We start from the raw sequence: 24947 nt of genomic DNA, 5'->3' as shown, positions 1-24947 counted from the left end.
CTGCCTGTTAGATATAGGATATGAAGTGGGTCTCAGATCTGATCTCAGATTACTGGTCTATAAATCACTAAATGGCCTAGGACCTCAATACATTACAGATATGCTCACTGAATACAAACGTAACAGATCACTTAGATGTTTAGGATCATATAAACTAGAAATTCCAAGAGTTCGGTCAAAGCAGGGTGAATCAGCTTCCTGAAATGATCAGATGTGCTCCAACATTAGGCCCATTCAAATCAACACTAAAAACACATCTGTTCAGCTGTGCCTTTACTGAATGAGCAATGTGCTACGTCCGACAGATCGCACTATTATGTTTTTCTCTTCTTTTTCATTGTTTTACAACCTGTTTTAACACATTTTATCTGTTTTTATTAAGTCTGTTTTTTAATCATATTTATTATTTGTTTTTTATTTTTCTTATACTTGTCTCTTTTATTCCTGTTTATGTAAAGCACTTCGAATTGCAACGGTGTATGAAATGTGCTATATAAATAAACTTGCCTTGCCCAGTATTTTCAATGGAATTTCTGGGCTAGCGTGTTCCTACCGATGGCGCTAGTGGTTACATCAGTCTTTCATCTAATTTTACGCTTGAACAGCTAAATGAAGGCTTAAGTCTGTTTAACTGAATGTATTTCAATTACATTACAACATCGATGCTGTAAAAACAACCTTGTGAAATAGAAAATAGTCACATTAAGCTTTCACCAGAAGTTTATCTTTGGCTTCAAATCTCTAGCTGTGCACAGAGCCCATCAGAATTTGTGTACAGTACCTATGTTTGCTAAATTCTTTGACATTCTCACCACTAATTGAGTTTTTTTGGCTGTATTCTGCACATCATAGGGCTCTCCACATCCTATTTAATATGCAGTTATTTATTTAAACAGTTTTTAGTGCTTTGTCTTGGTAATTCAAAAATGCACATGCCATTTAATATGGGTTTAATATTTTAGGGGGAGGAACCCATGCTCCACTGATGAAGATCACCTATTACAGTCCATCACCATCATCAAAAACTACAGAATTTCAATGCCCATGAGCTCAGAGAGGCTGGAACTTGCATGGAAAGCTTATGACCAAGCTTTGGAAAATCTGAAAGGCTGTCAAACCGTGAGTTATACACTCTTAATGTACACTCTTCTTATCTTGAATAAATAGTGGTCATATAGATGAATGTCAGTTGTCTTTAAAATTATTGGAGTATTAAGCAGTGTATGAGATGAGTCAAATATTGTTTTTAAGAATCATTGACTGTGTTTATGGTGGCTCAGGGGTTAGCACTGTCACCTCACTCCAAGAAGGTTGATTGTTAAAGTCCCGGCTGGGCCAGTTGGCATTTCTGAGTTTGCATGTTTTCCCCATTTTTTTGTGGGTTATCTCCGGGTGCTCTGGTTTCCCAGTACTGGGTCGCAGCTGGAAGGGCATCCGCACATATGCCAGAATAGTTGGTGTTTCACTCCTCCGTGGCTACCCCTGATAAATAAGGGACTAAGCTGAAGGAAAATGAATGAATGAATGAATGAATGAATAAATGAATGATCAAATTATTTTTACCTTAACCTAAATACAGTAAAACAATACCATAATTAAGATGTTTAATGAGAGTTGCTTTTAGAATGTTTCTTTCATGTTCCTGTTTTATATGTTATAGTACATTAATCAATGTTTTGTCATTACATCACCACGCAATGCTATGCAACGTGTCCTCTGGCGTGTCATGCATCAACAGTTTGTGTGGGTAATGGTTCTGTATGTAATATCAGGCATTTTATTTTTTATTTCTGACAATTTCGACTGCAGTTAATTACAATGCTATATGTGCAAACTATATAAATTCTTCAGCAACAGGCTTCCTGCGCTTTCATTCAGCACCCCTCCCTGTGACAAACTTGAATGCAAGTATCAAGTAAGGACTGGTGGGAGAGAGATGTTTTAATGTAATTTGATGACGTCTGTAAATTGGTGTAAGGTGTAAGTTTTTAATGGTATGATAACCCTGGATAAAAATATCAAGGTTTCATGGTATTGTGATTACTGCTCTAAAATATGTTCTTTTTAAATGTCTGGGTAAAAAACAATAACTTTTAATTTGAACACAAAGTTTCAAATGTTTTAGCGAAATAGCATACTATTCCATGATGCACCGGGAGAGAATTCATGAACGTGAGTGAAGCGATGAAACTGATGCATGTATGTCATGTGATGATGAAAAAATGGCATCCGTAGTACGTCCAAATTCCATTCATACTAGTCACTTTCATACTGTATAGAACGTACTTTTCTAACAGTCGAGTAGTAAATTCAAATTCATATGCAGTACCTACTGAGTAGGTGATTTCGGATGCAGACAATATATTTTATTTTGAGAAACATTTTAAAGATTTGGAACAGTAAACATATCAGGATAAATAATTCAAATGAAGTATTGACTTCTGCTGTCTTCATTAGTTTCAAAAACAGATTTCTTTGCAATTTAAAATGGCATCTTTGAATATCTTTTCTGCTTGAGACACTGTTGTCTTGAAAATCTAAAAAATAAATAAATGTGCATATACCGTAGGAACGGTATAACTGAAAATTTTGGTGATTTTAAAACCTTGACTTTTCCAAACCGTGGTATACCTTAAAAAAACAGTTATTGTCCAATGCCTAGATGGTTGTGGTCTTGTACAGAAATGGTAGCTGTGGAAAATACAGAGTCAAACGGCTGACCACTCCCTGTTTGTATCTATTTGCAAATTTCAGCAAAAGGTCCTACATTATGGTAATAGTTTGTTTAAGATGTTTATATGTCTGTAATGCACTCCAATAATGCGAATAAAATAGGAATTTTCGACATGTCTTAATTCTCTTTGTGTTTGTTGCGATCATAAAAAATTGGTTTACTTTGTAGACTTATCATTGTATATATTAATATCATCTTAATTGTATTAAAATCTGAGTATTGTTGTCCATGCAGACATACTTATTGTGTATTACTCACTAGTAGCCTCTTAGCAGCATTTATTATAGTTTTACTTATCTTCAGTTGGGATGACATAGTTTTTAACATCGCTTGTGTGTTTGTTTTGTCAGATTACAAAAATAGAGCCACTGGTGAACAGCAGGAATGAGGCTCGTGGTGCTCTTTTACTAGCTGTTGATGACTTCCTGCAGGAGGTGGACAAGCTTCCAGTCAGTGAACGGCCAAATCGTCTGACGGTATGCAGTGAAATCAGATACAAATCAGAATTATTTTAATACTTGTATGTACTTTTCACTTTTTTCCAAGTGACTGCAAGTGTTGCGTTTCAAACAGTGGGTTGCAATTCCAATTTGGAGAACTTTTGTATATGATAACTAAAACAATTCAGTTAAAATAAAAAGTTGTGCTACAGTTAATTCATATAGGAAGTGACAACTGAGTTGGAGCTGTGTGTCTTTGTCCTTTATTTATATTCATCATGAAAATAATGTTACACTTTTTATCATAGAAATTAGTGTCACAAATCTATCAGTGATCAACGTTTTTTTCTTTTAGTTCACTGTTTTTTGTTTCTCCAAATTACTTTCGTTTTGTATTCCCAAGTATCAGCAAGATTTTTAAAAGACTTGTTTTGAGTTCTGTTGATTGCTTCGGTCTGCTCATTTTGTTAAATATAATAAGTTGCCTTGTAATATTTGATGGATGAAATTTCAGCAGAATAATTTCCACCTTATTGTACCTAGTTTTTAAAACATTTCACATGTTTTAGGCCCTATTTACACTATTACGTTTTAGTTTTAAAACTCATAACTTTTGCTACAGTTACGCCTTCTGTCCACACTACCTCAGAGTTTTCGAGCCCCGAAAACAGCATTTCGAAAATGCTGTAGAGGCCATTTTCATTTCAAAACACTGCTGCTTCATGTCAGTGTAGATGGGGGAAAACGGAGACATCTGAAAACGGAGTGTGGCTGCCGACATTCACCTATCTGATTCACCCTTTTTTCCTCAATATTAAGTCCACAAAGTTCAGTCTTGCATCATTTCCTTAGGTTCAGACTTTGCAAGTTTCGTATGGAAAACAAACTCCAGAGGACATGTCGAGTAATTCTTCAAAGAGAACAGTTTACTTTGTAATGCCATTTGCTTCACTCTGGCTATGTTGTTGTTATCTTATCAGTAAAATGAAAACATGACATAAGGAACTGCCTATTTTCATTTTGATATTAAAAACTTAACAGACACCAAACATGTTAAGGCACTGTATAGCTACATATTTATACGACCGTCATCTTCACTGTATTCGTATTTATAACAAACAGCCTATAACATTACTGCCTCCTTTCATTTTCATTGAAAAATATGAAACATACCCTCTCTTTTGCTGGATATCAGTTTTAATAATCAATAATGGCCATTATAAAAGTATGACGTACAATAAGTTTATACATTATAGGAAATAAATGCAAGCAATCAGTCAAATATGCAGAATCAGTGTATGCGGTTACATTAATCAATATATTAACTTATTTTTGCGCTGAGCCAAAACACATTACCTGAGAACAAGTAATAGATTTTAAAAACCAAAGAGTTGTTAGATATAGACAAGATGAATTATGACGTTTAACAACTATAGTCAGATGAGATCCAGCGCTAGATCCTTGATGAACTGTCTGACGTGCACTGCTCTCATCTGGGGAGGTGTGCTCAAAGCACCCGCTGACTGCCTGGAGCTCAGATGTCCGTATACGCTGCAGTGCATGCCAGAGGAAGATCTTTTCAGAAACGCTAGGTGAAACGCCAGTGTGGATGCGGATCGTTTTCGTTCTAAAACGCCATTTTAAAACTAAAACAGATTAGTGTAAACGGGGCCTAAATTTAATGAAAGTTACTCCCAGTCCGATAATTCATGCAAATCATCATCAAGCATAGGGAAAATGTGGAAAATATATATATTTATACATTTAGTTTTTCTTAGAATTGTAGTTATATTCATTATTTTATATCTTTTGTTTCAGTTTTGGTTTTGGCTGTATGTTTAGTTGATTTTTAAGTTTTATAGTAGTTCATCAACCTAAAGGAGAAGATAGATTTGCGCTACTAAGTCCCAATCCAATATTTTTAATAAGTACCATATTTTTGTACCCCTACCCCTTGCCCTTCCCCTTGGCCCTTGAAACAGAGTGTGAAGAGGAAGTGCTTCAAAATTTACCCCTAAGAACACCACTACAACACCTGCACACTTCATTATATTTCATCGTGATCTTTTGCTTCATATGAGATCAGACGATTGTGACTGCTGTAGTTATTCTACTTACTTTATTTTTAGTATATATTTTCAAGAAATCACTGAAGACAACAATATCATGTTGTCATATCGATATAATGTGGCAATAAGATCGTAACTGTACTCTGCATCTGCACAGTGGCCATATTTGTCTATGCAAACACACAAAAACAACATTAACATTATACCAGAAACTGTAAAAGGGCCATTCCCAGCCACTAGACTTTTCTGACAGGGTATTCAAGTCTCACAGAGTGACAGAGTGTTGTGGGACTGCTGTACAGGAGTTATTATTGTGGATTATAGATCACAAAATTTACCGTTTTGTTTTATTTTAGCGTTTTGTTTTTTTAAACATGACGGTAAAACACAAACGCAGTTATGAATGTATTAAAACATATGCTTGTTTGTTGTACAAATTTGTAAAAATTACAAAATAGTAATTTGTGCATCCCCAGACTTCTTGGGTTTGGAGTTGGGGTCCTGAAAAATCTCTGTTTAAAGGGGTATCTAGCCCTTCCCCTTAGCCCTACGCCTTTCAGCTAAAGAGAATTGGGACACCCCTACCCTTTCACATGAACGCGCAAATATAGGGGTAGGGGTAAGGGGAAGGACTAAGGGATAGAATTGGGATTGGGCCTAAGTGTCACCTAGTGAAAAACATAAACTATATTTTCAAATGATATTCTTCCTGACAGTTAAAAGTATTCTTCCTACTAAAAGCATTTATAAAATTATGGATTTTTTTTCACCATTTTGCAATGTGTAAGTAAGCACTTTTTTGTGATTGTTAGATTTCTGATTGATTTGCTACTTTGGATAAATGGCTACAAATAACAAATGGCAGTTAATTGTCAAACTACTTGTACTATCATAAACACACTGGTTTTTAGCTCATTATAATTATAATATTACAACTCCAAATCAGAAAAATTTGGGACCGGATAGAAAATGCAAATAAAAAAGAAGGTAGTAATTTTCAAATTTACTTTGATTTGTATTCTTTGCAGACAATATGAACACAAAATATTTTATGTTTTGTTTGGTCAACTCCATTTCATTTGTAAACATACATCCTTTCCTGTCATGTAAACCTGCAACACATTAAAAAAAAACTGTTTGGACAGGAGAAGTTTAGACCTAGTAATCAGGTAAATTGGTTAAATAATTATGTCATTTGAAACAGGTGATGTCAACAGGGGATTGTAATTATGGTTTGGTACAAAAGCAGCATCCAAGAAAGGTCTAGTCCTTTAAGAGCAAAGATGGGGTGAGGATCACCAGTTTTTCCAACAAATACGTGAGAAAATAATTGAAATGTTTAAAATCAATGTTCCTCAAAGAAAGATAGGAAGACATTTGGGTATTTCTCCTTCAACAGTGCAAAAAATTCAAGGAATCTGTAAGAATTTCAGTGTGTAAAGGACATGTGTGCAAGCCTAAGCTAAACTACCTTGAGCTCTGATCCCTCGGTCGGCACTGTCAAAAATTTTCATTTATCTATAAGCAATATCACTACATGGACTCAGGACTACTTTGGCAAACCTTTGTTAAGTACCACAATATGTAGCTAAATCCACAAATGCAAGTTAAAAATGCACTGTGCCAAAAGGAAACTTTATGTTAACGGTGTCCAGAAGCGCTGTCGACTCCTCAGGGCTTAGAGGCATCTGAGATGGACCATCACACAGTGGAAATGTGTACTGTGGTCAAATGAATAAGTATTTTTGGGGAGAAAAATATGCTGTATGCTCTTGACTAAAGAAGAAAAGGATCATCCAGACTGTTACCAGCAAGAAGTCCAAAAACAAGTGTCTTTCATGGTATGGGGTTGTGTCAGTGCCCTTGGCAAAGGTAAAAAAAGAATGAATGAATAAACGGGGTTAAGAATATTTGTTTTGATATAAATATCTCAAACGGTTCACCTTTAATCATGTTTTTATACTGTATTTCTTTTCAACTTTAACCATGTTTCTTACATTTTATTTCAGCTCTGCAAAATAAATGTAACAATAACATTTCATATCGTTTTTGTTGTAGCTTGACTTACCAAAATTTTACCGAATTCTTTTTTTCTCTAACAGAGTTGGTTTTGTATTGAATTTAGTCAGATTAGGCCTCCATAAAGAATTACATGTATTTATGTAAAATGTGATCTGGTTTCCATTTTGGACTGCCTTTAGTTTCTTGTCTCCTATCTAAGAAAAGTGTGAAAACCCCATAATTAAAAAAAACAAAAACAGCATAAAGAATGTAGTGATTTGCCTACCAGCTTTTCATAAACTGTATCTTCTGCATCTACAGGAAGTTGCATCATCATTGACTGGAGTATTTAGCTCTTTTATGCTGCTGGAGCAGATCGATGAGTACGCGTTTGAAAAATTCTGTGAGTGGAAAAGACACAAACAACAGAGAATCACAACTGTGCAAAAAGCTACAGATGAGGCTCTCCTTGTTCTTAGTGGCTGGGCATCCAAGTTTAGCATGGTATGTTTGCTAATGTAAACCTCATGACAGTCATGTGTCTTTTTACTGGGTATTTATTAACTGGTTATTTGACCATTTGCTTTGTAATTTTGATGAATAGATATGGTTATATTATCAGATTGTAGTGTAACACTCCATAATATAAAAACTTTGTTCATTTTCAGTTTTTGTGTTTGATGGAGAAAACATCAGTGACTGAAAAAGATGTTTCTGAAGGTGTGGATGAGATCCTGATGAATGCTGACAATGCCCTGTCTGAAGAACTCAATAATGAATTCTCAGTAAGACCAAATTATTTGTTCTTCTTAATACTTTGATCCCACCATGACTGCCTCTCAATGTGAATTCCCTTTCTTTTGATCTGGAATTTTCAAAAAGTACAGACTTCCGTACAAGTCGGTATTGAAATTGGAAAAAACATCCATTTCCCACTAACGTGTGAGTACTTTTGAGCAGCTTCTTATTGGTGATATCAGATGCCCATTTTACATACATTTATTTGGATATTAGGGTCTTGAAGAAAAGTTTTAAAGTCTTTGATAAAATGTCTCAATGGTGGTGTAAGGCCCCTTAACACACACATTTATTGCACCATGCAGCTGTGGTGATTCCAGTGGTTATGAATTCCAAAGCAATTTTACTGTCTTTACTTTATTACAAAAATGCTGTGTTTTTAAAAAGTTTGAAGTGTTTGATGAGTTTTTTTATTCCAGTTCCTTTGCAAATCCTGTTCTGTGGACATGTTTATACATGTTGCTATGGAGACATGTTCAGGGATGGGGAATTATTTTAAAATAAAATACCAAATATCTCAGTTTTACGTGTATCAAAATAAACTACAAAATACATCAGCCGCAACAAGTTTTCAAAATAAATTACTGTATTTTGTATTTTGAAAATACTACAAAATTCACAAACCTTCAATCAATAGGCACATTTGTTCAATCCCTTCACCATTAAACTGACTTTTTATCAGTTTATAATTTATTTTTGTTCAATAAATGTAGTTTATTTGCAATTGAAATCTTCTACTTAATGTAAAAACATGATTTCTGAAAACTACTAAAATCTCAAGTTTTAGCAATTTCCATAAATCATGTTTTTGCTATTGTACTCTTCAATACATATTGAACATAAAACATGATATCTCCAAAAATTTTAGTTATCTTTTTTTTGCAAAAAAAACTCTTGTTGTATTTGTGTCTCGTATACTGTATTGTGCCATTTTGGCATCTCTTCATTAACTATACACTGCATCTGCTGATCAGCTACTAGCATTTGAAACAGTCACAACAGCAATTACAAGTATTGTAGGAATTGCCACTGTAGGACTTATTTGTATGTTGTTTGTCTTATTTTATTGGCATCTACATCAGCAATCCATCTAAAACTACTATTATTTGTACAGTATACTCATTCTTCCAAGATGTTTTCAGTTCTTTAAGTGGAAGTTTCCCAGTTTACCCCCTTATTGAACAGTACACAATCTTTAGGTCTTATATTTCTGAAGCACTGAGACTGACAATGATTATGTGCTGAAGGCTCCACATTCTGTTCTGATATTTTATTCCATCTAATTTCTTAAGCAAAGATGCTAATACCAAATTGTACAATATACTGCTATTATATATTACTGGTCTGAGCATTGTGCAGTATATTATTTTCAATAATTGTGGACTTGCTCCCAAATCTACCCATGCCATTTGTCTGTTATTTTCTTTATGTGTGTTGCATTATTTCCATCCATACTCGAAGCATTGACCACCTCTTAATCAATTTTCTGTTCTGATCCCAAGCCTTGGCAAATAACAGAAAGAACCAATATGAGGCTGCATTTTTGTGATGTCATCATGTAGAGTTCTTACAAAGTATTTTAAAAATGCAAGACACTTAAGTATTTTGATACAAAATGTTAACCCAATTTCAGAAACCTTATCAAATACAAATTACAAACTTTTTGGTCCAGATGGGATGATTCAGTTTGGTGTTTGCCGGCCTTTAAACACCGTTGATTGGCCATTGTGTTCATATGCTCAGCAGATACCTGTGATTGGCTCCAGTAATCATCGCTTTATGCTGTGCCCCAAGCATTTACACAGATACACATAAACTGAAGCATTTTTAAGCCTTGCAATCCACAGATGAATCAACAGATGTATGCAACTTTTAAATGCATGTATCAATATCATCACTTCACAAGTTCAGTACCATTTGGTACTGAAATTGTTACGTTTCATAGACCTATTTTGAAGTGCAAAAATGCTCGTTTTTTTTTTTTTTTTGAAATTTTTTAAATGTGTTTGTATAAATGTAAAATGCAACCTTACTGTTACTCAGTTGGAAATAATATATTTTACACTTATACTTTCACAGAAACAAAACAATCAAGAGAGGAAAGTGGTGTTTAATGCCTTTCACAAAGCCATGCAAGACATCCAGAAAGAACAAAGGTTGTTGGAAGAGATAAAGAAAATGTATGACCTCAACACAAAGGTAAAGGTGTGAGTAGCTGCTGTTCTTAGATTTATAGATTTATTTAGACAAATTTAGGGAATAATATAATAAGTTTACGGATTATGTATGTCACTGACTACAAAAAAGGCAAAAATATATAGTGGACAGATGATTTTATTTTAAAACCTTATGTGCAAAAAAAGGATAATAGCATCAAAAATAAGCATTTATTGAGCAATACCAGTTCGACAGTATGATTATGCTTACCAAGAGTGCTAACTTTGATCAAAAATACCGTAAAAACCTTTTAAATGTTATAAAATTGTTAACTTTAAAATATGTTTTTTTCTGTTTTCTAATACATTAATATTTACTCCTGAGATGGCACCACTTAATATTATGCAGTCTTCATTGTCATATGATGTTTCAGAAATCATTTTATGCTGATTTGTGTGCTAATGATACATAATTATAAGTTTAAAAATCTAAAGTTGTTCAGTTTAATTTTATTTGGAAACTGCAATACATTTATTTATGTAGAATACTCAGAAGAATGCAGAGATAAGAACAACATTAATTCTGAAATATAAAATCTTTTAAGACGTACTGAAGATGTCTCCACTATCGCTATTATTCAGTTAAATGAATCCTTCTTGTATTGATCGATTAATTGTTAGATAGATTTGTCATACATAATGCTGGTGTTTGAGATGCTATGTTATTGTCATTATTGGTTTCACTGGTCATCACAGCTATAATGTGTAACTGCATAATGTGTATAATGTGTAACTGCAGTTTAAGCAGGAAGTACAGCAGTGGCAGAGCAGCCCTCCTAAAGCAGATGAGCTGTTTGTGGTGAAGAAGCGGATCAGGAACCTGCGATCTCAGCTGCGATGGAAACTGGTAGAAGTTAGCTGTCTGGAGGAGGTGAGAACAGCTTTCTTAATCTCCTCTGAGAAACCACAATATGGGAATGCTCTTCACTAAATGACGAACTCTGATGAATATAATGAATATGGAGTTATCATTATCAGTTTGATTTTCATGTAGTTTGCTTTTTGATTTTTTTTGTCACACTTTGTTTTTATTAGTTCATGTTAGTAAATTCATTACCTAACATTAACTAATAAAAATGTATTGTAAAGTGTGACCCAAAAAAATGATGCATCTTAATAAATGACTTTTTTTTTGCCATTAACTAATGTTAACTAATACTTCATTGTTTGTTCATGTTTTAGTAAATACATTAACTAACATATAAAGTGTCACCGATTTTGTTTTGCATCCAAATGAAAATGATTGGTTTATTAGTCTGTGTTTCTTGCAGGCAGAAGAGCTGGATCTGCCTGAGATTCTTAAAAAGAAAGAGGAGATCGCTGAGACAAGGAACGCTCTCTTTCAAGAAATCAGCCACGAGAAGCAGCAATATGTATGTTTAGATCTGCGTAATAGACACAGAGACCTGAACCAACATCCATAGAATTGTAGTACAGACATATCAGTTTTCTATTTGGTTTCAAGAATTTAATATTTAGCTCTCAAAAGAAGAACAAAGAGACATGAACAAGGGGAAACTTTTAAGCTTCTGAGATCTGCACACAGTATTTCACTTACTAAAAATTTGTATTTTTAAAATATAAATATCTTTGTGGCCTAAAATGATTTATTTTATGATAGTTTTTTTTAAAACATGTCTTTCCTTGCTTCATTTTTTGTATTTTGCTGTAAAAATACACATTTTGCAAAAGTTTTCCTTATTTAGAACCTTTTGGAATCGCAAAGTGGAGGGATTCTTATCGCATGAAGTCAGTGATATAAAATGACATTTATAACACAGTTTATTGATTATGCTTACTACAATACACTCACTGGCCACTTTATTAGGTACACCTGTCCAACTGCTCGTTAACGCAAATTTCTTATCAGCCAATCACATGGCATCAACTCAATGCTTTTAGGTATGTAGACATAGTCAAGACGATCTGCTGCCGTTCAAACAGAGCATCAAAATGGGGAAGAAAGGAGATTTAAGTGACTTTGAATGTGGCGTTGTTGTTGGTACCGGACGGGCTGGTCTGAGTATTTCAGAAACAGATGATCTACTGGAATTTTCACGCACAACCATCTTTAGGGGTTTAAGAAGAATGGTTTGAAAAAGCGAAAATATCCAGTGAGCGACAGTTATGTGGGTGCAAATGCCTTGTTGATGCCATAGGTCAGAGGAGAATGGCCAGACTGGTTCCAGCTGATAGAAAGGGAACGGTAACTCAAATAACCACTTGTTACAACCGAGGTATGCAAAAGAGCATCTCTGAATGCACAACACGTAGATCATCAAGGCGTATGGGCTACAGCAGCAGAAGACCACACCGGGTGTCACTCCTGTCAGCTAAGAACAGGAAACTGAGGCTACAATTCGCACAGGATCACCAAAATTGGACAATAGAAGATTGGTAAAAGGTTGCCTGGTTTGATGAGTCTGAATTTCTGCTGCAACATTCGTATAGTAGGGTCAGAATTTAGCATCAACAACATGAACGCATGGATCCATCCTGCCCTGTATCAACTGTTCCGGCTACTGGTGGTGGTGTAATGGTGTGGGGGGTATTTTCTCTGCACACTTTGTGCCCATTAGTACCAATTGAGCATTTTCAACTGAGTGTTGTTGCTGACCATGTCCATTCTTTATGTTTTGATGGCTACTTCCAGCAGGATAGCTCGCCGTGTCATAAAGTGCAAATCATCTCAGACTGGTTTCTTGAACATGACAATGAGTTCACTGTACTCAAATGACCTCCACAGTCACCAGAACTCAATCCAATAGAGCACCTTTGGGATGTGGTGGAATGGGAGATTCGAATGTGCAGCTGACAAATCTGCAGCAACTGCGTGATGCTGTCATGTCTATATGGACCAAAATATCAGGAATATTTCCAGTGCCTTGTTGAATCTATGCAATTAAATATTGAGGCAGTTCTGAAGGCAAAATGAGGTCTAACCTGGTACTAGTAAGGTGTACCTAATAAAGTGTACATGCAGGGAGATAAGTTTAACGTATAACCATCTTAAGCATTTTCTTTATTATGGTTTTCTATAGGAAAACACTGAATGTGCAATTTAGTAAGTTACTGTATGTTTATATTCTGAGCAAATCCTTTTGCTTATGCGCGATTAATATAATGAATGTAATTAAATATTGATGTTGGTCTTTGAGTATCACTATCTAACTAAATTAGTACTGTGTACAAACTTAGTCAAATTAATAGAGGTCAGTGGAGCACAGGCTTGTTTTGCCCTCCACATGAGCATTCATATGTGTGAGAAATTCTGTTTGTGCATATGATGAATCACAGAGATACTGGGTTCCTCCGGTGCAGGGATTGACCCCACAAATCTAAAGTAGCCTGAACATAAACTTATTTATAGCCTAACCACTTTAATTCAGATCAAGACAAAAACATGGTTCGGAAGATTCAACTGACTCCTTAAAATATTATTTAATTAATTTTATTCCAAAAAAGTTGCATACTGCTTCTTTATGCAAAATAGATTGGCAATTAGTTACTTAAATCTTCATTCTTAACTTTTATGCAGACATTGCTGTGTGAGCTAGTGAAAAGAAGCTTTCCTGAGTTACCAGTGATCTATCCTGATGCAGATATCAATGATTATATGGTGAGTACAACTATTGTAAGCACATACAAGCCTCTACACTTTAAAAGGTACAGCATTTATTTATTTGTATTTATTCATTTAACACATATTTAAGCACAGTAGCTATATCAGGGGTATATGAGCATGATATATGACACAATGAGCACTACAGAAGCACTTGCAGCTTGTTTATTTTGGAAATGCGCAGGTGTGTGAAGTTGCATAAAAATTCTTCGGTGGGCATGTGCCATTACAATAACTGTAGAAAGAGAAATGCCACATCAAGTTTACACGTTTAGTATCTGGTTGTTAGCTTGCAGTTAGCCATAGATATATACACTAGATATCGCAAACGGACCCTGAGCATGTGTCAATAGAGCTGCCACATTTGTCCAGTGCTCCCAGGACAAATGTCATTCAACTGTGGTAGTCAAGACTAAAGCCAATCTGAAGATGCTGGACTTTAGCGCTGTGTATGGGTGTAGTAACGAGCAAACGAAGAAAACAAAGCCCATGTAGCCTCGCCACTTGTGTGAATATAGCCTAAATTTCTTTAATAGAGGGGAGAGAGACTCCAGTGATCTTACCTGCTACTTGAGTTTTTTTGTTTTGTTTAAATTTTTTTTGTTAGTTTTTTTTAGCTTATGACACATTGTAACTTCTTATTAAGAATATATTTGAGACTATTATGGGCCCTATCATACACATGCTCAACAAACGTAAAAAATTAAATAGGTATGCTGATGGATGTCCTCGGTGGAGTGCATACAACACTATTCCCTTATCCACAAAGGAGAGAAAGACAAAGTAAAGAGACCGATTGGAGGAGGCTTGTTTGTTTATCCTCGTGCTGCAGATGGTCTGTTTAACTGTTTTCTCATTATTAAAGTGTTTAGTTTTTCCACTTACAAAGTCCGCCATGTAAATAGCTAAGGTGCCATGGCACAACGCAACTGACTTTAGGCTTTGCACCTAGATCGTTAAAGTAAAGCCCAAAATATCAGAGGCATATTTAAAAGCATATGGAAACATCCCTTATCTTAACACTTTGTTTTATGTTTCTTTACCGACTGTTCACACATTTGCAATAAAAAGGTAATTAATGCATTTTTTTTTTTTTTTTTGAGCACTAGGACAGAGAGATTTGTTTTTTATTATACTGCATGTCATTGCTTTCAGAGCTCTGCAGGGCTGTTAATGAAGAGCTTGGACAGAGACATGTTTGACGCAGAGCCGATGAAAGAGCTGAGTGGGAAGAGACCTCTTCTTAGCACAGACTTCCAGGGGCAGAAGGTTGTCCTGAAGGTCAGAGAGAGCATGTAATGTTAATTTGCTTTGCTTTAGTTTCAGTATTCATTATAGCTATATTCTCAATTTCTCAAAGTAAATACATACATGATTTAAACAGCTTGTTTGTGGTTAGTTCAGTTTTTAATGCTTTTAAAAGATGTTTCACCAATGGGAAATTTTATTTGTATATTAATATAGTTTTATTGTCTGGATTAATTTTATTAATTAAGCCAGTCCTATAAGCAACACATTTGTCTTTTCAAACTTTTTATAATATGCTGTTTTGGTGTGTGTGTATATATATGTGTATATATATATATATATATATATATATATATATATATGTATATATACATATATATATACATATATACATATATATATATATATATATATATACATACATATATACATATATATATATATATATATATATATATATATATATATATATATATATATATATATCATAAAATACTGCTCATCCCTGCATACTACACACACACGCACATATATATATATATATATATATATATATATATATATATATATATATATATATATATATATATATATATATATATATATATATATATATATATATATATATATATATATATGTGTATATGTATGTATATGTGTGTATATATATATATGTATATGTGTGTGTGTGTGTGTGTGTGTAGTATGCAGGGATGGGCAGTATTTTATGATGCATGTATTTCAAAAACATATTTTTAATACAAAATAGTATTTTGTCATTTGTATTTGATAGGGTCGATGAAAATGGCTTCATATTTTGTATCAAAATACTTTAGTGTCTTTTATTTTTGTATTTTTAAAATACTGTAAAATGCTTTGTAAGAAGTCTACATGATGACATCTTAAAAATGTGGCCTTTTAATAGTGGTGTTTTTTATTAGTTTGCCAAGGCTAGACTAGAAAAGTGATTAATATTGAAAAAGTTGATCAATGCTTGGAGTATGGATGGAAAATATGCATCACATATAAAAAAAAAATAACACACAAATAGCAGGGGTAAATTCGGGAGCAATTCAAAATAAGAAAGGAAAAAAAGCAAACAACAAAGTTCTATGATGGCGATACCTACAAAACGTCATTGCCTGTTTCAAATGCCAGCACCAGATCTCTAGGTGCTCTGTATGTTTTTATTTACAAACTTTGACATAGTTCCATCTTCCAACTTCCATCTCTTCATTGTTTTATGGAAGCAAAAACAGATATCATGTTTTATATTGTGTGTTGAAGAGTGCAAAAAATGATTTATGGAAATGACTAAAACTTTAGTAGATTTCAGAAATCGTGATTTTACATTTTCACACATTTCATTTGCAAAAAAACTCAACTAGATTTATTTAACAAATTATGTGAACAAAAACTTTAAATAACCTTTTCATATGTCACCCTTTTAAAATATAAGACAATATAAGAAAATAATTTTGACAATATAGAGAGATATATAGTGCTATATTCCAACTCGTTATCTGGATTAAATGGTTTGTACAGTGATTAAAGAGATCATCTTCAAGATGGGATTTTCTGTATAAAGTTTGTTTAAAATCTATACTAATATAAAAAAGAAACAAGTTACATTTTTAAGAATACCTCCTTGTGTACAGTAAAGGTGAATGAGATGCAAAGAAGGGATTCATTGAATAGGCCTGTTGATGGAAAGTTTGTGAACAAATGTCATGCTCCCTTGTAGAAGTATTTTGTAGTATATTCAAAATACAGTATTTTATTTTAATACTTGTTGCGGCTGCTGTATTGTTTTGTTTATTTTGATACACTTAAAATGAATGTATTTGGTATTTTATTTTAAAATCCATTACAGTGTATTTTTGCCCATCCCTGTATATATGTACAGTATGTATATAAAAAAAATCGCATTAACCTCAACACTAAATTAATCTATTAAATTTGAAACTTCCTTTTGTTATATATTTTGCTTGGAAGGTCATTTTTAGTAAACCGCATGTAAGATTTTTGTTACCTGACATACATACATTCTGCATATGGAGGAAGTTTTAAAACATGTTCTGCTGTTGCTGTAGACTGTTAAATGTTGAGTTGTTTGCAGTGCTACGCTGTGGATGGAGAGTCAGAGGTGAAGGTGCTTGAACAAGCTGCAGAGTATCACAGAGCTCAGCAGCACAATCCATCAACAACTGTTCCTCTTCTGGCACTATTCTGTGGCAAAGTTGTCTTTATATTTTATTTTGCAATCATAAAAGGACAAATGTACACTTGTGTACTAGTAAGTGCATGAAATGTCTTCTGTTTTCTTCAGTCTGATCCTTTGGCATACGTCATGGTACCACACTACTCTATTGGAAGTCTCAGAGCCATTCAGAAATCCTCTCCACTGTCCTCTTGTGTGAGTAAAAAAAAAAATTGTACACACACCAGAAGTGGTGCAAATTTACATCTGGGTTTCAGAACTAGATATACATCTGATGTAAAATTAATGTAAAAACTAATCTGGACACAATGCAATTTTTCCTTATGTTTGCTTTTCAAAACACTATTAGTTGGGTTTAGGTTCTTTGGTGAACTGCACAACAAGCCCCATATTTACATGGATGTGTACAAGAAGGTCATGTATTTGATATGTACAACACGGATTTCAAATTTGCAAAAATGTGGATCTGTCGTCTGAAACATGCAACAAAACGTTCTTGGGGCAACGTATTTTACTTTGGCAAAAATGTAGGCTAAGGCACACATTTTCAATATGCCTTGGCTGGGGTCTTCTAATCATTTTTATTAGTTTCTGCGTATCTGCATTTTCTACACCTACTACAGTGTAAATCAGACGGTGAAGCTAAACAGAAAGTACTTTAAGGGCTGGAACACACCAAGCTAATGGTTGGCTATTGGGATTCATTGGTCTGGCTAGTTTGATTGGTGTGTTACACGTCACCTCTTAGCAGGTTAATGTCGGATCATGTTGGCCTGTTTCAGCATGTTGAATTGGTTTTGGGCCGTTGGCGGAAGAGAGCGCTCTAACTGGTTATTCAGCAACAGATCAGCGCATAACGTAGTGGATTGACGCAACAAGTAAACAAATAAAATCCAGAAGGAACACAAAGAGGCCAGCTGTAATTTTCCTACATTTTTCAAGTATTAGCAACTGATATGAATTATTAGAATATCAAATATATTTGCAGGAGTTTATTTTGGTGTATCCTCATACATTATGCGTTATTATTATTAATCTTGTTATCATTATTAACATTTTTTGTGTAGGAGATCAGGAATGTGATGAAGGGTGTAGCACTGGGACTGCAGGGTCTTCATGCTGCATCAGTTACTTATGCATCTCTACATCCCAACAATGTGTTTGTCATCGGCCGAGAGAGAGGCATTGTTGGAGATTACGATTTCACCAAGACACCTGTAAGTGATTCTAATTACGTAGTATTTTGGGTTTGATTACTTTTTTTTTTTATTAGGAAAATCTTAATGTAAATAGCTTAGACCTGTGAAGCCCTCTTTACACAACCGATTTAAGGCAGCCCTAAAATGGGTCTGTGTCTGCTCAGAATTCAGTGTAGAGATGGTATTCCCCATTAAATGGTTTGTGTAACGGTGTGTAAATTTAGTTTTATTTTTACATTTTATGCCGTTTCAGGTTTGGTTTCTGTGACAGCTGATCCAACTAATCAAGTTGTTCAAAAGAGTCTCAAACACCTTGATTATTTGCATCAGCTGTGTTTAATTTTATATATATATATATATATATATATATATATATATATATATATATATATATATATATATATATATATATATATATATATATATATATATATATGCGACGCAGTGGTGCAGAAGGTAGTGCTGTCGCCTCACAGCAAGAAGGTCGCTGGTTCGAGCCTCAGCTGGGTCAGTTGGCATTTCTATGTGGGGTTTGCATGCTCTCCCTGTGTTCGCGTGGGTTTCCTCCAGGTGCTCCGGTTTCCCCCACTGTCCAAAGACATACGGTACAGGTGAATTGGGTAGGCTAAATTGTTCGTAGTGTATGAGTGTGTATGGATGTTTCCCAGTGATGGGTTGCAGCTGGAAGGGCATCCGCTGCTTAAAAAAAATATGTGCTGGATAAGTTGGCGGTTCATTCTGCTGTGGCGACCCCGGATTAATAAAGGGACTTAGCCAAAAAGAAAATGAATGAATGAATATATATATATATATATATATATATATATATATATATATATATATATATATATATATATATATATACACATCGGAATATGCATATGGAATTCATATACAAATGTGTTTATGTATAGTAATTATGGGCATTGCACTCTTTTATTTATAGATTTTTTAAGGGGCGAGACAGGATGGTAATGCAAGTTCACACAATCCTCCTCTGACTAGGGGAAATTGTGACAGGTCCTAGAAGACTATTTTACAAATCGGAAAACTTTTATGTGTACGTAAAATCTGATTAGTGAACGTATAGTTGAAGGCAAAATAATTAGCCCTCTGGTGAAATTGTTTAATTAAGTGATGCTTAACAGAGGAAGGACATTTTCACAGTATGTCCTGTAATGTTTTTTTTTTCTAAAGTAAAGTTTTTACATTTCGTAAAACAATTTTTAAGGTCAATATTTTTAGCACCCCAAATATTTTTTTTGATTGGCTTAAGAACAAACCACTGTTGTCTAATGACTTAATTAACCCAACTAGTTAAGCTTTTAAATTGCATTTTAAGCTGAATACTAGTATCATGCAAAATAAATCGTAGATTATTATGTACTGTCCTCATGGCTAACATAAAAGAAATTTGTCATTTGAATTTAATTAAAAAGCCCCTATTATGCATTACAAAAGGTCATATTATGGTTTTGGGGGTGCATGCCAAAAACACTTACATTGTCTTATTGTATGCATTTATTTTGATCTAATTATCCCAATGACTCCCATATGATTCGTTCAGCGATTCATTTGTTCCCAAACCCCTCCTTAGTGAGATTCTAATCTGCGCTGATTGGTCCGATGACCCAGTCTGTTGTAAATGGTCGACTGCGTTCAGAGAGAAATGCCCACCACAGCTTATCAACAATTTTGAAGTAGTCAGAGCGCAGAGTGTATGTGAGAGCCCAATGCAGGAGTGCATAAAAGCAATATAGTTAAACACCAGTCTATTATTCTATTCTTAACCATAAGACACATTAAGTATTAATCCACACATTGGCAAAAGCTGAACTATTTTGAAACTCGACCTCCGCACATGTGTAGGAACAGCTGACGGTGGCCATAGCAACGAAAAATGGCAGTGAATTGCCTGCTCACAAATTTATTTAAATCCATAAACAAAGCAGCATGTGTCGCATTTTCACGAGATATGAGAATATAAACAGTTAACCAGATACAGTACAAGCAGAGCCAGACGTAATCTGCGGACGTTTTTTGCAATTTTTGCTGAGAATTTTGGTAAAAATCTGTGGATTTCTGCGTAATTATTTTGGGAGTATCATAACTAAAGCCTTAATATGTGAAATAAAAAAGTAATATCTTTTTAACTTTTATTTAATGTTTACAATGCAAATCCAATTAGATTGACTTCATTTGGTAAAAAAATGTCTGTCATATAATATATCTACTAAAAGACAGAAAATATTACTTTACAAACTGCATTGTACATAAATCATGAACATTTTCATATTATCATATATTATATCATATCATATATATACATTAATATATAGTCAATAATATTACTGTAATTAAATAAAATTGAATAAATTTATATTTACACACATTTACTTAAGGAAATAAACAATTACTGATGGACTAAAAATATGCAGAAATCTGCGTAAAATCTGTGGAATTCTGTAACACTAACAATGTAACAATACACAATTGAATACATAATTTTCAAGCTAGAGAAAACAAGGAGGCAATCATTTTAATCGCACTTAAGTTACTTACACTTGTGAAATGGAGGAAGAAACTGATCTATGAACTCTTTACTGTAAAGTTCCTGTCAAACTCTGACAAAGTCCCATACATCAACAGTTTTTTCTGATCTTTCCTTTAACAAATGGCAGATGAATCCCCCGTTGCGTGTAGATTGCTGAAGCACTCGTCAGAAAAATTATGGGAACACAGCACAAGTCAGGGGCTATAATGCTGAGATATTTATGCAAAAATTAACTTTGATCTCCGACTCTTCACAGCCTCATATTTGGGAAAATAACACTATAAAATAACTTTCCCTCACACTTCAGGGCACAGCGTCTTCGCAACATGATTCAACCGGGATCTGCTACAGTGTTTGTCTTCTTCTTTTTCTTTCTAGAGTGTTTGTGGGCAGAGCCGGGGGGTTCAAATTTCCCGGGTCTGCACGCTTAACAAATGGGCGGGACTTGACTTCCGTATTGACGTCATGCCGATATGGCTAAAGACTTGTTACAGCGGCGATTCATTCGAACCACTATGAGTCGACTCTTTTATGAATCATTAGTTTTAAACGCAGTGCACTTTCAGATTGAAGCCTTAGCTGGATATTTCACTTCACTTATAGCTGTGTTACACACTGCATGGAAGGTCATTTTCAATAATAATTTCATAATAGGGGCTCTTTAAAACTATGTTCAAAAATGTCCTGAAACAAATCTTCTCTTTGTTAAGCAGCGCTTGGGAAATATTTTTAGAAGACAAAATTTACAGTAGGGCTTATAATTTTGACTTCGGATGTAATCCATGTAATTTTTCATACCAGTGGCCTTAGTTATTAAACTTACAAAATGTTTGTTGTTAATTTAATAAAATTTTATTCTTCTTACTTTTTTATACAGGAGCAGAGGGCGTGTGACAGTGGAATGATTGCTGGTTCCATCAGTCTGGTGGCTCCAGAGGTAAAGCAAGGTCAACCACCTTCCCCAGCCAGTGATATGTATGCTTTTGGAGGCATCATCATCTGGGTAAAACCATTATTTCCTTTTTTTTTTAAACTTGCTTACCAGTTTACTGTCCTATTTATGTATTGTCATATTTATAATTTACAACAAAAAATGGTTTTTAAAAAGTATCGCATGGATATGCTCTTCAGTGTTTGAACTTTCAGTAGTAAAAATTAAACCACACTGAACTGAACTAAACTCAACTTCAACCCTGAAAACTGGACTGACACAGTTTCAATTTACTCCAACTTCTATGTTAAGCTGCACAATCTACATTGTAAAAGGGCTATAGAAATAAAGATGACTTGAATTATAGTATATAATTTCTAGTATATAAATTTTAGTATAAAATACATTTGTGTAAAAATATATTTAAAACAAATCACTGTAATTGTTATATTTTATAAAATAAATCCCTATTTTGTTACGGTTGCTTAGTTTATTATTGTTTTACTATTTTCTTTGTGTTTTATTGTTTATTGTATTTTTCGTTTATTATTGTAAGTAGACTTAAATTAGAATGCAACCTCTAGTATATAAAATATATTTATTTTGTTCTAATACATTCTTAGATTTTATATGTTAAATTTCAAATTTATAAATAAATGTAAAAAAAAAAAATATATATATATATATATATATATATATATATATATATATATAATGTATGAAATGTCAGATTTGTACAGTGTATGTAAATATTTAATTATAAAGCATTATTTAAATTATTGTACTTTTTTAATAAATAAGTTATAGAGGGACAACTTATGTAATGTTTGGAGCAAAATTATTTATAAATAATATTTAAAAAATACACATTTTGTATAAAATATAATAATAAAAAAGTAATGAATAGTCATACATTTTGTTGTATTTTCATATTTAACAGACATACTTTTTTTTATAAATATATTTAAATGTAATTTCCTATATGTCAAATATTTAACAGAATTGCACACTGTATATTATCTATAATTATTGTAATAATTAATTAGAAAAATATAGAAAATTGTGTCTTTTAAAAAGCAACTTTATTTCCATTATAAAATGTTTTATTCTGTCATTAAACAGACCCCTTAGTTATTCGCGATTCCGTGATTGCTGAATCCAACGCGAAATCAACAAAAAGTCGCAAATTTTTGCAATCCTGCAAAATTCTAAATTTAAACACAAAGTAATTGCAAAAAATGTAAATAATCTCATAAAACATCCAATTCCAAACCATATCATCAAATTAGATTCATTTCAATTTGCAATTTATTGTTTTCCATGACTTGTAGACGTTGCACACGCAGCGCACAAGATGCATTTGAGTGTCTCGAGAAAAAAAAAAAAAGACTTCTCACCTGCGACCTTACAATCATTACATTACTTTAATGGGGGCATGGAAAGAGTGTTTAGCTTAAGCAGAAGCGGATGAAGCATGAGTGATTTACATATGAGGTTATAGCAAAGATGACGTATAGACATCCTGTGGAGCAAATTGGGAGTTTTGTACTTTTGGTGCGCTTCAAACTGCAAAAGTTGGAGCAAACATCTAACAAACAGAGCAATGGAACACGTATGGAGATTGGTTCATGGATGACGGCCTCTGTACGTGACCAAATTATTTGTGCTTTACATGTATGGCTGGAATTATGATGCGCGTCAAATCGATAAATTATTTCGTTTAACTCTATCCCTGCAGTTAACGAGAAAAAAAACATTCCCTATTATTGACGAGTTTTACAGCAGTCTGTGCTTTAGATGTATTATGGTAGGCGAAGCCCTAACACATGTCCTGAGTGAGGCACATGATGTCAGATGAGAGTGAAATTTGAGAGAAAGTAAGATTGTGGATAAAAATAAGAGTTTTACAACCTTCCTTTGGCTTAATCCTTACCATTTTAGGTCTGTTTTAGATCTTGTCTTGACAAGAGACCAAAATAAAGAAGCTTTATTTTATGATTTGTGTCATTATCATTGTTTTAGATTGCACACCTATCATAGTATGCTACCTAGTATTGTAAACAATTGTAAAAAATAATAATAATAATTAAAAAAAAAATTGTTAACAGCTGCATTTTCCAGACTTCAGCGGAGCCCTAGATAGTGAGCATCAAAATGTAGACTTCACTTGTTTGGAGATGGTATGTAGAAAACAAAAGCTGACTAATATAAAATAAAATAAATTCTCTAGTTTTTGAGTCATCTAATACAGTATTTCTCTGACAGAATGTGAAATTGCAAGCTCTCCTCTCAAAGCTACTGATGTCCTCTACAAGACTGTCTGCTTCCGAGGCCCTAAAACAAGACTACTTCATCTCGGATGATATGTAAAAACTAAATGTGTTCGTGCTGGTGTTCTTTAAATTTTTTTGTTTAAAATTTGTCTGTATTAAAAAATAAAACCCAGAGGTATTTGTTTGTTTGTTCCTTATATCCTGTTTGATGTTCCTGGAATAAAAAATACATTAAAAAACATTCAAAATGCAAAATAAATCTTTTTTTTTTTTAATACAATAAGTAATTGATTTCTCCAGTTTGTTTCTTTGTCCTGTTCCAGCATCAATCAGCAAAACGTGAAAAGCTGTCAAATGTCATTTCAGTCACTGGCTGAATTGCTCTGCTTTGAATTTGTCTTTTATTCTCTATCTTTCTGTAATTTTTTTTACAAGCTTTATCAAAAAATCACTTATAAATGAATTGCAAAATTATTATAAAAAACTCTTTGTAATGATAGTGAATCCTTACAAGAAATGCTTCCTTGTGTCCTCATCAGCAGATTGCTGAGAGAATAAAGACACATTTTAATGAGTATTTTGAGCACAACAAATTTCACACTACTGTTCACATGGAATCTAGCCTTTTCACATAATCCACT

The 24947-nt window shown here is 33.7% G+C and overlaps 1 protein-coding gene across 1 annotated transcript in view; it reads left to right on the top strand.

Moving 5' to 3' along the window:
- LOC130243754 (serine/threonine-protein kinase 31-like) overlaps window positions 1–24471 on the top strand; it is a 41219-nt gene extending 16748 nt beyond the window's left edge. Inside the window, exons 10-24 of the mRNA XM_056476042.1 lie at window positions 963–1119; window positions 3085–3210; window positions 7566–7748; window positions 7913–8029; window positions 10122–10241; window positions 10998–11129; window positions 11530–11631; window positions 13797–13877; window positions 15036–15161; window positions 17248–17367; window positions 17458–17544; window positions 18417–18566; window positions 21980–22105; window positions 24142–24213; window positions 24299–24471. Of these exons, the coding sequence (XP_056332017.1) occupies window positions 963–1119; window positions 3085–3210; window positions 7566–7748; window positions 7913–8029; window positions 10122–10241; window positions 10998–11129; window positions 11530–11631; window positions 13797–13877; window positions 15036–15161; window positions 17248–17367; window positions 17458–17544; window positions 18417–18566; window positions 21980–22105; window positions 24142–24213; window positions 24299–24403 (1804 nt within the window). The 3' untranslated portion in view covers window positions 24404–24471. The remainder of the gene's footprint in view (window positions 1–962; window positions 1120–3084; window positions 3211–7565; window positions 7749–7912; window positions 8030–10121; window positions 10242–10997; window positions 11130–11529; window positions 11632–13796; window positions 13878–15035; window positions 15162–17247; window positions 17368–17457; window positions 17545–18416; window positions 18567–21979; window positions 22106–24141; window positions 24214–24298) is intronic.
- The last annotated feature ends 476 nt before the right edge of the window (window positions 24472–24947 follow it).

The sequence above is a fragment of the Danio aesculapii genome, chromosome 16 (assembly GCF_903798145.1).
Source record: "Danio aesculapii chromosome 16, fDanAes4.1, whole genome shotgun sequence".
Taxonomy (NCBI): Eukaryota; Metazoa; Chordata; class Actinopteri; order Cypriniformes; family Danionidae; genus Danio; species Danio aesculapii.
The sequence above is the reverse complement of the archived record's forward strand: the minus strand, read 5'-3'. Positions and strand labels throughout refer to the sequence as shown.